We start from the raw sequence: 12,996 nt of genomic DNA, 5'->3' as shown, positions 1-12,996 counted from the left end.
GGCATAAGGGCTTCAGTAGTTGTGGTTTCCAGGCTCTTGAACTCAGCTATTGTGCTCTGCAGCATGTGGAATCTTTGTGGATCAGGGATCAAACCTGTGTCTCCTGCATTGGCAAGTGAATTCTTTACCACTGACACAACAGGGCAGCCCTCAGACTGCAAATTTTAAATCATTATAACTAGGCTCAAATACATCTTTATTAATCAAAACAGGAACCATTACAATCAACACATTTTTGCCAATAAGAAGTTTATTCCTGTAGCATAAAAATTTGTGCTTCAGGATTCAACAAACTCTTAAGAAGTATTTTCTGCATCCTGCTGGCTGTGGAAGCATTTTCCCTGCAAAATGTTGTTGAGATACTGAGGAAGTAGTAGTTGGTTGCCAAGAGGTCAGGTAAATATCTGGATGAGGCAAAACTTTGTAGCCCAATTTGTTCAACTTTTGAAGTGCTGGTTGTGCAACATGCAGTTGGGCGCTGTCATGGAGAAAAATTAGGCCCTTTCTGTTAACCAATACCGGCTGCAGGTGTTGCAATTTGGGGTGCATCTCATCGATTTTCTGAGCATACTTCTCAGAGGTAGTGGTTTCACTAGGATTCAGAGAGCTGCAGTAGATGAGACGGGCAGCAGACCACCACACAGTGACAAGAACCTTTTACTGGTGCAAGTCTGGCTTAGGGTGGTGTTTTGGAGCTGCTTCTCGGTGCAACCACTCGGCTAGTTGTCGCTGGTTGTCATATAAAATCTACTTTTCGTCACATGGCACAATCCGATTGAGAAATGGATTCTCAATCAGAAATACAACTGATGTTGCATAGAGTAAGAGAAGACACTTCAAAATGATGATTTTTTTGACTTCTAGTCAGCTCACGAGGCATCCACTTATAGAGCTTTTTCACCTTTCCAATTTGCTTCAAATGCTGCACGACTGTAGAATGGTCAACACTGAGTTCTTCAGCAACTTGTCGCACAGTTATATAAGGATCAATTCGATGATGGCTCTCAATTAGTCGTGTTAATTTCTGATGGCCGGCCACTATGCTCTTTTATCTTCAAGCTTCTTGTTTCCTTTTCAGAACTTCTTGAACTACCACTACACTGTACGTTTGTTAGCAGTTCTTGGTCCAAAAGTACTGTTATTGTCAGTTGTCTCTGTTGCTTCAAATGACCCATTTTGAACTTGAATAAGAAAATCACTCAAATCTGCTTTTTGTCTAACATAATTTCCATAGTCTAAAAAAAATATAAAATAAGCAGCAAGTAATTTAAGTCTTTAGCAAAAAAAAAACATAAAGTGAGAAATGCACGTTAAAATGATGTATAACATAACCACATTTAGAGTGTATTCCAATATCAAATGGCAAATTTCAATAATGCAAAAACCACAATTACTTCTGTACCAACCTAATATATATTAGAAGAGCAATTTGCCTAGAGAGCAAATGAAAAAGAAAAGAAAAAGGTCTCTCTTTAAAGAGCTATGTATCACTTGACAAATCTGGATTCCTAAACTCCAGACAAGACTGGACCGAATATAAATGAGAACAGTGGCCCATAATCATCCTTCCTCAGCAGTACTAAGAGAAAACAACCTGTTACTGCCACAAAAAACTAGCAGGTGACTCACAGTCCACTCAAACAAAAGCTGTCCCTTTCATTTCCGTTCTATGAGCTTCCTACATAGACACATTCCTACCTTCTCTAATAAATTCTACATTTTAAAACTTCATCTCAACATACCAACTGAGTAAATTTATTACAGCAGAATAAATAACACAACATAGTTTAATATTCTATATGCCATAGTGCTAATGTTTCTGATACTTAATGTCCTAATTACTGCTTTACTATCTAATAGTTGTCACTAATGTTAATTTTGTAACATAGTATGTAACTTTTCATATTGAAAAGTTTAACTATTTTCTCATAAAAAAAGCACTACAGAAAAGAATTTTAATCTACTCAATCATAACAGAAAATTTTAAACTAGAAGGAAATAAATGAAACCTATAATTACTTACAGCAGCCTTGGTCTGAGAAAGTGCATCCCATGGTGCGGTTATATCTGCTGGGCAACATTAATATTTACTGAATTAGGATCTCTGAAGTGGACCTTGAAATCTGCATTTTAATAAGCTCCTAAATGCACTCAAAAGTTTGAGAACCACTTTATTAGGCAGAACTGTTCTCCAGCAAGCGCTTTATTACATTGAACCAAAACATGATTCTTCTCCCATCCTGTAAAGCCTAGCTTCCCAATACATGGTTTAGAGCTGTATTAAGCACTGATCCCCCTAGGACACGGATCCCATAGGACAACTAGACTAACACCCCCATCTACATCTCCAACAATAAGCAGTATCCTCAGTTTATCCCAATGAGCTGAACAAATACACTGTTAAGTACCATACTGCATTTCGTATTATGATATGAAAAGATCAGAAAACTACTCCAGACTTCAACCTACTAGTAGAAACAAAGGTAATATCTATTCATTCTTTCAGACAATAGCCCTTCAAAGAGTATATATTCAAAGAGTCTATATATTTCCCCTGAGTCAGCCTTCTCTAGGATAAATATTTTCATCTTCTCTAAATGCTCCTCATGTGACATGATTTCCAGGTCCCTCACGAACCCAATTATCTTGCTCCAGATGTACACATTTGTCAAAGTCCCTCAAAATAATCAAGTCCTAAATTAAAGTTACCCCCATGCATCACTAAAAACAAGAAGTTCAATGAGACTATAACTTTTTAATCTGTGCACTACAGGTCTATATCGGGAGCTATATAGTATCATTTATTGACATTAAGTCAGAATTTATTGTAAAATATTATATATAACTAATTTTACATATACTGATTCTTTTTAAAAAAAGAATGTATTGCTTTACAAGACAGTTTACTATTGTGTGCCTCTGAAGGTAAAGTACATCATATATTTAAAATGAAACTGAATTTTAAAAAGCATTTATCCATTTGTTATAAATCAAAGCATATGGGTATTTTCATTTACTGAATAGCCCAAAATCTTAGGCACAGGACCTAAACAAAGCATTAAGTTCAGTTTAAAAAAAAAACAAAACAAATCATACCTTGAATAGTATCCGTGCTTTGAGAGTTCCTTGGATTTGGTAAAGGCACCTCTTTTGATTTGCTGCTCCTCATCCTGCCAATTTACCTGCAATCACATCATCAGCATTCACTGAAAATCAACATTATACTATCAGTGAAGAAAATGCCCTATCTTGCCTTTTGTGAAAGTCAAAAAAGAATTTTGTCATCTCTAAAAGTTATGTTTATATTCTCTTAAGAGTTCCTGATAATTTAGTAACTTTATTTTTGCTTGGAAAATTAAACCATTAAAAATTATATCATAACCACCTCACACAAACTAGGATAGCTACTATCAAACCAACCAACAAACAAAAGTGTTAATGAAGATGTGAAGAAACTGTAACTCTTGTGCACTGTTTGTTGGAATGTAAAATGGTACACCTGCTATGGAAAATAGCTCAGTAGTCCCTCAAAAATTTAAAGGAAAACTATCATATGGTCCAGCACAGAAGAATTGAAAGCAGGGGCTTGAAGAGATATTTGTTCACAGCACTGCTCACAACAATCAAAAGATGAAAGCAACCAAAGTGTCCATAAACAAATGAAAAAATAAGTAAAATGTAGTGTGGTGGCTCAGACGGTAAAAGCATCTGCTTGCAGTGCGGGAGAACCGGGTTCAGTCCCTGGGTGGGAAGATCCCCTGGAGAAGGAAATGGCAACTTATTCCAGTACTCTTGCCTGGAAAATTCCATGGATGGAGGAGCCTTGTAGGCTAGAGTCCACGGGGTCCCAAAGAGTAGGACACGACTGAGCGACTTCACTTTCACTTTCAGTATACACATAAAACATTATTATTCAGTCTTAAAGAAGGGGGATATTTTGACATATGCTACAATAAATGAACCTTGAGAACATTATGCTAAGTGAAATAAGCCAGTTACAAAGACAAATACTATATGATTCCACTTATATGAGATACCCAGAATAGTCCAAATCATAGGAAGGGAAAGTAAAATAGCGACTGTCAGGGGCTGGGGGAAGGGGAAAATAGGAAGCTATTGTCTAATGGGTATAGAGTTTCATTTTTGCAAGATGAAAGGAGTTCTAGAGATGGATGGTTACTATGACTGCATAATAGTAATAGTGTATTTAGTACCACTAAACTGAATCCTGGAAAATGGTTAACATGGTAAATTTTATGTTACATGTATCTCACCACAAAACACAAATTAAAAAGGGGAAAAAAGTATATAATGACTCAAAGAGAAAGATCATGATCTACTTATGCTAACTAAACAGACTGATGACAAAATTCTGTTGTAAAAGTCACATAAAAACATAGTTTGGAAAATGTAGAAGGGGAAAACTCATTCCTGCTCTCCAAATCTTAACACAATCATTAAGATCCCTTCTGTTCTTTTTACTTTTTTTTTTTTTTTACTGTAATCACTATAATTTCTATTTTGTGTCCTATTTAAATGCTAGACATTTGAAGTGGGTTTTAGAATATATTCACAAATTCTTTGATACTCCTTTCTTCAAGAAGTGGAGCTTAATTTTCTTCTCATTGGTTGTAGGCTGGACTTAGTGGTTTACTTTTAACAAATCAAATGTGGTAGAAATGACGTGTGACTTTCAAAACTAAGTCACAAAAGGCACTGCCTGTTCTCTCTCAAGGATCCAGCTGCCATGTCACAAGGACAGTCAAGCAACCCTATGAAGAGATCCATGTGGCAAAAAAAACTTAGGGTTCCTGCCTATAGCCATATGAATGAGCCATCCTGGAAGTAATCCAACAAGAGTTTATCAATACAATAATATGACTCATTTTCTCTATTATAAATAACACTGTAATGAAAATAGCTGTATATATGAATGTTTGCTCATTTGGATTATTCAACAAGAACAGGATCTACAAAGTATGCAAAAACTGAACTAAAGAACATATAGAACATGCTACTCTAGAGATCCAATGCTGAACTGTTTTCCAATTTACAATAATACGAGCTGATCAGTTTCATTAATATATTTTAGTATTAACTATGCTTTTTACTTTTGTTGATTATTAAGGAATATTAATTATATTCCTTTTAGGGAAGAAAATGGCTTTTTAAAAACTTTTTATTTTGTATTGGGATATAGCTGATTAACAATGTTTTGATAGTTTTAGGTGAACAGCGAAGGGACTCAGCCATACATATGCATGTATCCATTCTCCCCCAAACTGCCCTCCCATCCAGGCAGCCACATAGAGTTCTATACAGTAGGTCCTTGTTGGTTATCCACTTTAAATAAAGCAGTGTGTATGTGTCCATCTGGGCTTCCCAGGTGGCGCTAGTAAAGAATCCGTCTGCCAATGAAGGAGACATGAGAGACATGGGTTTGATCCCTAGGTCAGGAAGATCCCTGGAGGAGGGCACGGCAACACTCTCTGGTATTCTTGCCTAGAGAATCCCATGAACAGAGGAGCCTGGCAGGCAAAGAGTCAGACACACAACTGAAGCAACTTAGTGCGCACACACTACCAAACTACTTATCTATCCAAACTACCGATCTATCTCTTCTTTCCCCCATCCTTCCCCTAGGCAACCATAAATTTGTCCTCTAAATCTGTGAGTCTGTTTCTGTTTTGTAAGTAAGTTTATTTGTACCAGAAAATGGTTTCTTTAATTTCAATTTAGTAGACTGCTTGAAGGAGTAAACACTCTGCCATGGAACTTCATTTTAGATCCTCATTTGTGAACTATCTTTTCTTGTTCTTTGCCCACTAATCTACCAGGATATTAAAGTTTTTCTTATTGATTTGCTGAGTTCTTACATTATACTACTACTACTACTACTAAGCCGCTTCAGTCGTGTCCGACTCTGTGCGACCCCATAGACAGCAGCCCACCAGGCTCCCCCGTCCCTGGGATTCTCCAGGCAAGAACACTGGAGTGGGTTGCCATTTCCTTCTCCAATGCAGGAAAGTGAAAAGTGAAAGTGAAGTCGCTCAGTCGTGTCTGACTCTTCGTGACCCCATGGACTGCAGCCTACCAGGCTCCTCCGTCCATGGGATTTTCTAGGCAAAAGTACTGGAGTAGGGTGCCATCTTACATTATAAATAGTATAGTAAACCTTTGTCATATTTGATAAAAATAATTTTCTTCAATGTCTGTAAAGGCAGTTCAATATCGTAATTATTAAAGACTCTAATTTACGTAAAAAAGGAAAAGCCTACCTACTAAGTCCAAACATGAAAAACTAAAGGTATAATTAATTTTTAAGAGTGCTACTTTTACCTATAATAAACAATCCTGATTTATAAACTTTTTAGGAAAAACTTCAAAAAGGTTCCAAAAATAAAAATTTTCTAAAAATAAAATTTTCATAGGTTATACAATATGATTCTAATAAAAGTCAATCTAGGTGTTTAAAAATAGAATAGTAAAAATTTAAAATCAATAAATATGCCAATAGTTAAAGTTATTCTAACCGGAGTTAGAATCAGAGCTACCAACATAGTTAGAAAAATAAACTCACTTCACTGTCCTTCTCATAAAGATACTTTTGGTCTAGTTAAGTGTCAAATGATAACTAAACAAACATGTGGCAGCTGCTGCTGCTGCTGCTGCTAAGTCACTTCAGTCATGTCCAACTCTGTGCCATCCCACAGACGGCAGCCCACCAGGCTCCCCCGTCCATGGCATTTTCCAGGCAAGAACACTGGAGTGGGTTGCCCTTGCCTTCTCCAATGCATGAAAGTGAAAAATTAAAGTAAAGTCGCTCAGTCGTGTCTGACTCTTAGCGACCACATGGACTACAGCCCACCAGGCTCCTCCGTTCATGGGATTTTCCAGGCAAGCGTACTGGAGTGGGTTGCCATTGCCTTCTCCGAAACAAACATGAGCTATTCTATATTACTAAATAATCTGTCAATGACTAGACAAAACTTTTCTTTGAGCAGACCTCATTTTAAAATAAACACTAAAATATATAATAATGATCAATTTTCTAATGGGAAGCAGAAACAGATTAAATTATCAAAACCTGCATATACATCCAAAATCTCTACGCTGAAGAGCTAATGCCGATAAAGCTGAGACAGTGGAGATCAGCAAAAAGAAACGAATCTGCTTCAGGGACATCCCCGGTGGTCCAGTGGTTAAGAATCAGCCTTCCAAAGCAGGGGATACAGGTTCGATCCCAGTCAGGGAACTAAGATCCCACATGCTGCAGAGCAATTAAGCCTGTGCACCACAACTAGAGATGCCCCCATGCTCTAGGGCCCATGCTCTACAAATAGAGCAGCCTTTGCACACAGCAACTGGAGAAAGGCTGTGTGCCACAACAAAGAGTGCAGCCAAGGGGAAAAAAAAAAAAGAATCTATCTGCTTCAAAATAACAGCCTTATTAATAATCATCTTCAAAAGCAATGACTAAATACAAAGAGTGTGACATTTACAGAATCTCATCCTGTAAATACATTGCAGTATATTCACCACCTAACAAATGAGAATGAACTAATCACAACTACATACAACCAGATGAGCATCACAAACGTGTTAAGTGAAGAATGCCAGAAACTAGTGTACACACTGTATACATTTTATAAAACATCAAACAAGCAGAATTAATGTACTCTGTTAGAACTGACAATGGTCATTATTTATGCTTTCTTTTTTTTTTCTTATGTATGCTTTTGGGAGGAGGGTGACAAAAATTGGAGCAAGGAAGCGCTTGAGGTACTAATAATATTGTTTACTGATTTGGCAAAATCAAATATACAAAAAAGATCCTCATGACGAAGATAATCATGATGGTGTGATCACTCACCTAGAGCCAGACATCCTGGAATGTGAAGTCAAGTGGGCCTTAGAAAGCATCGCGACGAACAAAGCTAGTGGAGGTGATGGAATTCCAGTTGAGCTCTTTCAAATTCTAAAAGATGATGCTGTGAAAGTGCTGCACTCAATATGCCAGCACATTTGGAAAACTCAGCAGAGGCCACAGGACTGGCAAAGGTCAGTTTTCATTCCAATCCCAAAGAAAGGCAATGCCAAAGAATGCTCAAACTACCGCACAATTGCACTCATCTCACACGCTAGCAAAGTAATGCTCAAAATTCTCCAAGCCAGGCTTCAGCAATATGTGAACTGTGAACTTCCTGATGTTCAAGCTGGTTTTAGAAAAGGCAGAGGAACCAGAGATCAAACTGCCAACATCTGTTGGATCATCAAAAAAAAGGCAAGAGAGTTCCAGGAAAACATCTATTTCTGCTTTACTGACTATGCCAAGGCCTTTGACTGTGTGGATCACAATTAACTCTGGAAAATTCTTAAAGAGATGGGAATACCAGGCCACCTGACCTGCCTCTTGAGAAACCTATATGCAGGTCCAGAAGCAACAGTTAGAACTGGACATGGAACAACAGACTGGTTCCAAATAGGAAAAGGAGTACATCAAGGCTGTATATTGTCACCCTGCTTATTTAACTTATATGCAGAGTACATCATGAGAAATGCTGGACTGGATGAAGCACAAGCTGGAATCAAGATTGCTGGGCGAAATATCAATAACCTCAGATATGCAAATGATACTACCCTTATGGCAGAAAGTGAAGAGGAACTAAAGAGCCTCTTGATGAAAGTGAAAGAGGCGAGTGAAAAAGTTGGCTTAAAGCTCAACATTCAGTAAAAAAAGATCATGGCATCTGGTCCCATCACTTCATGGCAAATAGATGGGGAAACAATGGAAACTGTGAGAGACTTTATTTTTTCGGGCTCCAAAATCACTGCAGATAGTGACTACAGTCACAAAATAAAAAGGCACTAACTCCTTGGAAGAAAAGCTATGACCAACCTAGACAGCATAATAAAAAGAAGAGACATTACTTTACCAACAAAGGTCCATCTAGTCAAGGCTATGGTTTTTCCAGCAGTTATGTATGGATGTGAATGTTGGACTATAAAGAGGGCTGAGCACCAAAGAATTGATGCTTTTGAACTGTGGTGTTGGAGAAGACTCTTGAGAGTCCCTTGGACTGCAAGGAGATCCAACCAGTCCATTCTGAAGGAGATCAGCCCTGGGATTTCTTTGGAAGGAATGATGCTAAAGCTGAAACTCCAGTACTTTGGCCACCTGATTCGAAGAACTGACTCATTGGAAAAGACCTGATGCTGGGAAAGATTGGGGGCGGGAGAAGAAGGGGATGACAGAGGATGAGATGGTTGGATGGCATCACGGACTCAATGGACATGAGTTTGAGTAAGCTCCAGTAGTTGGTGATGGACAGAGAAGCCTGGTGTGCTGCAGTCCATGGGGTTGCAAAGAGTCGAACACAACTGAGCAACTGAACTGAACTGATTTGGGTGCTGACTTTTTGGGTGTGTTCAGTTTGTAAGACTTCACCAAACTGTACACTCATATACTTTTTCAATATATATTAAACTTCAGTTAAAAGTATTTTCTTTTTTCTTTAAATTTTTACTAGTGTATAGCAGTCCATGGGGTCACTAAGAGTCGGGCACGACTGAACGACTTCACTTTCACTTTTCACTTTCATGCATTGGAGAAGGAAATGGCAACCCACTCCAGTGTTCTTGCCTGGAGAATCCCAGGGACGGCAGAGCCTGGTGGGCTGCTGTCTATGGGGTTGCACAGAGTCAGGCACAACTGAAGCGACTTAGCACCAGAGCAGCCCCAGAGGTGGGGGACTCAAGGAATTCCAGAAAGGAATAGGAAAAGTATATAAAAAGGAAAGTATATAAAATAAAAATATATAAAAACTATAATGACCTGCATGGCTCTATCAATAAATGCCTGCTAAAAGTCAGGGTGATGGGTAGACAAAAGGCCAGGAACACTGGTGAAGTTAGTGAGCAGCAGCAGCAGCAGCTGAATAATAATGTTGTGTTAGTTTCAAGTGTACAGCAAAGTGAATCAATTATACATATATATATATATATCCACTCTTTTTTAAATTCTTTGCCCCAAAAGGCCATTACAGATTATTGAGTAGAGTTCCCTGAGCTATAATGTAGGTCCTTTGTTGTTGTTTAGTAGCTAAGTCATGTCCAACTCTAGCAACCCCATAGACTGTGGCCCACCAGGCTCCTCTGTCCATGGGATTTCCCAGTCAAGAATACTGAAGTGTGTTGCCATTTCCTTCTCCAAGGAATCTTCCTAACCCAGGGATCAAAACCATGTCTCTCACCACTTAAGTGGCCACCAAGGAAGCCCACAGTAGGTCCTTCGTAGTTACCTATTTTATATATAGTAGTGTGTATATGTCAATCCAATCTTCCAGTTTATTCTCCCCTCTCCCAAAGTATTTTCAGATAACATGAAATAACCAAATCCTAGCTTAGGTTTACAATTATAATTTTTATTAAATTCTATAATATGTTCAGTATCATGAAGTACTTCAATTTGACAATAATTCACCTTTCATAATCCATGGTTATCCCATGCCCAATAAATGTTATTAATAAAATCTATTGAGGTAGGTTTGTTCTTCACTTAAGAATATATAATACATATGTCACCATTTTCTATAAAAATAGAAAAAAGAATCATTGAGGAATAACTAGAATGAAAAAAAAAATCTCCTCATAGAAAGAAGAGAATCTGTCAAAACTTTTCTTTTACTAACTTTTGCAGTTCCATACAAATTTTACGATTATTTGCTCTAGTTCTGTAAAAAATGCCATTTCAGGGATTACATAAGATTGTTTTGGGTAATATGGGTTTTAACAATATTATTTTTCCCAGTCCATGAAGATTGGACTGTATCTCTTTTCATTTATCTGTGTCAACTTTAATTTCTTTCATCAATGTCTTTTAGCTTGAAGAGTACAGGTTTTTCACTTTATTGGTTAAATTTACCTCTGGGTATATTTTTTCTTAATGCAACTGTAAATGGGACTGTTTTCCTAATTTTTCTTTCTGAAAGTTATTACTGTATAAAAATGTAACAGGTTTCTGTATATTACTTTTGTGTTCTAAAACTTCACTGAATTCATTTATTATGCATAACAGTTTTTTGGTGGAGCTGTTAGGGTTTTCCATACATAGTATCACATCATCTGCAAATCGTGACAGTTTTACTTCTTCCCTTTCAATTTGGATGCCTTTTTTTTCTTTCTTTCTCTTTTTGGTCCAATAGCTGTGGCTAGGACTTTCCAGTAGTCATGTATGGATGTGAGAGTTGGACTATAAAGAAAGCTGAGAGCAGAAGAATTGATGCTTTTGAACTGTGGTACTGGAGAAGACTCTTGAGAGTCCCTTGGACTGCAAGGAGATCCAACCAGTCCATCCTAAAGGAAATCAATCCTGGGTGTTCATTGGAAGGACTGATGTTGAAGCTGAAACTCCAATACTTTGGCCACCTGATGCGAAGAGCTGACTCATTTGAAAAGACCCTGATGCTGGGAAAGATCGAAGGCAGGAGGAGAAGGGGATGACAGAGGATGAGATGGTTAGATGGCATCACCAACTCAATGGACATGAGTCTGGGTAAACTCCAGGAGTTGGTGATGGACAGGGAGGCCTGGCATGCTGCAGTTCATGGGGTCGCAAAGTCGGACATGACTGAGCTACTGAACTGAACTGGAGGACTTTCACTACTATGTGAATAAAAGTGACAGACGTGGGTATTTTTATCTTGTCCCCAATCTTAAAACAAAAGCTTTGGGCTTTTCACTGTTGAGTATAATGTTAGCTGTGGGTTTGTCATATACAGCCTTTATTACATTAAGGTATATTTCCTCTATACCCACTTTGTTTAGAGTTTTTATCATAAATGGATGCTATGTTATGTCAAAATGATTTTTCAGCATCTATTGAGATGATTGTGTGATTTTTATTCATTTTTTTAATGTCATGTATCAGGTTGATTGATTTGCAGATATTGACCCATCCTTGCATCTCTGGAATAAAGCCCACTTGATCATGGTGTTTACTTTTAATGTATTCTTGAATTAGGTTTGCTAATATTTTGTTGAAGATTTTTGCATCTATGTTCATCAGTAATATTGATCTGCAATTTCTCTTCCTTCCTTCCTTCCTTTATTTTGTAGGGTCTTTGTCTAATTTTAGTATCAAGGTAACTCTGGCCTTGAAGAATGAGTCTGAAAGTATTCCTTCCTCTTCAATTTTTTGGAACAGTTTGAGAAGGACAGTATTAACTCTTCTTTAAATGTTTGGTAGAATTCCCATGAGGCCATCTGGTCCTGGACTTTTTGTTTCTTGGGAGACGTTTGATTCCTGATTAAATGTCATTACTAGTAATCAATCTGTTCGTATTTTCTATTTCTTTCTGATTCCATTCCTAGGCATCTTCTTTTTGTGCTCCTTGTTCCCAGGCAAACTCACACAGTTTCATGGTTTCAACTACTTCCTAAACGTCATCATATTTTTATGTCCTGAATTGTTCTCTGAGCTCTGGACCCAAGTTTTCAGTCTACTTGATGGTGCATCTCCAAGTTCAACTGGCCTTTCAAACTTATCAAGTTCAGAACCAAATTCATTATCATCTATATTCAAAATGGTTCCTTCTTCTTGTTCTCTTAGCAAATGGGATTACCATGCATCCATCTCATCTTTGACATCCCTGCCTTTTCCTCACTTCATTATTTACTGAGTTACCAAGTCAATGCTAACTTTAAGATATTATGATATGTAAAACATGCCTCTGCAAAGATGCTGAAAAATAAATCTTTAAGATATTTCTAATTTCTCCCTTCCCCTTGCCTCTGTAAGAGCATCATCTTTAGCCTAAATTATAGTAAAAAAGCTTCCTAAATTATTCCGCTCCTAACATTCTCCATACTACAACCAAAGTTACCTTTCTACAACAGATCCTAGCAACTCTACTTTTGTAACTCTTCAGTGACTATCATCTGTAGGATAAAGTTCCAAATCCCTTAGCACAATGGAAGTCTGAACTCTTCACAACC

The 12,996-nt window shown here is 37.6% G+C and overlaps 1 protein-coding gene across 4 annotated transcripts in view; it reads right to left on the bottom strand.

The window, feature by feature from the left end:
* Window positions 1-12,996, bottom strand: part of CEP350 (centrosomal protein 350) — a 160,813-nt gene that overhangs the window by 129,196 nt on the left and 18,621 nt on the right. For 3 of the 4 annotated variants that reach the window (XM_055582851.1, XM_055582854.1, XM_055582853.1), the window contains exons 2-3: window positions 3,097-3,182; window positions 2,024-2,070 (exon numbers count right to left, since the gene is read on the bottom strand). In XM_055582851.1, the coding sequence (XP_055438826.1) occupies window positions 2,024-2,070; window positions 3,097-3,169 (120 nt within the window). In that variant the 5' untranslated portion in view covers window positions 3,170-3,182. The remainder of the gene's footprint in view (window positions 1-2,023; window positions 2,071-3,096; window positions 3,183-12,996) is intronic. The other variant, XM_055582852.1, reaches the window with a different exon arrangement.

Source organism: Bubalus kerabau, chromosome 5, assembly GCF_029407905.1.
Source record: "Bubalus kerabau isolate K-KA32 ecotype Philippines breed swamp buffalo chromosome 5, PCC_UOA_SB_1v2, whole genome shotgun sequence".
Classification (NCBI taxonomy): Eukaryota; Metazoa; Chordata; class Mammalia; order Artiodactyla; family Bovidae; genus Bubalus; species Bubalus kerabau.
This window is presented reverse-complemented; position numbering and strand designations above follow the sequence as displayed.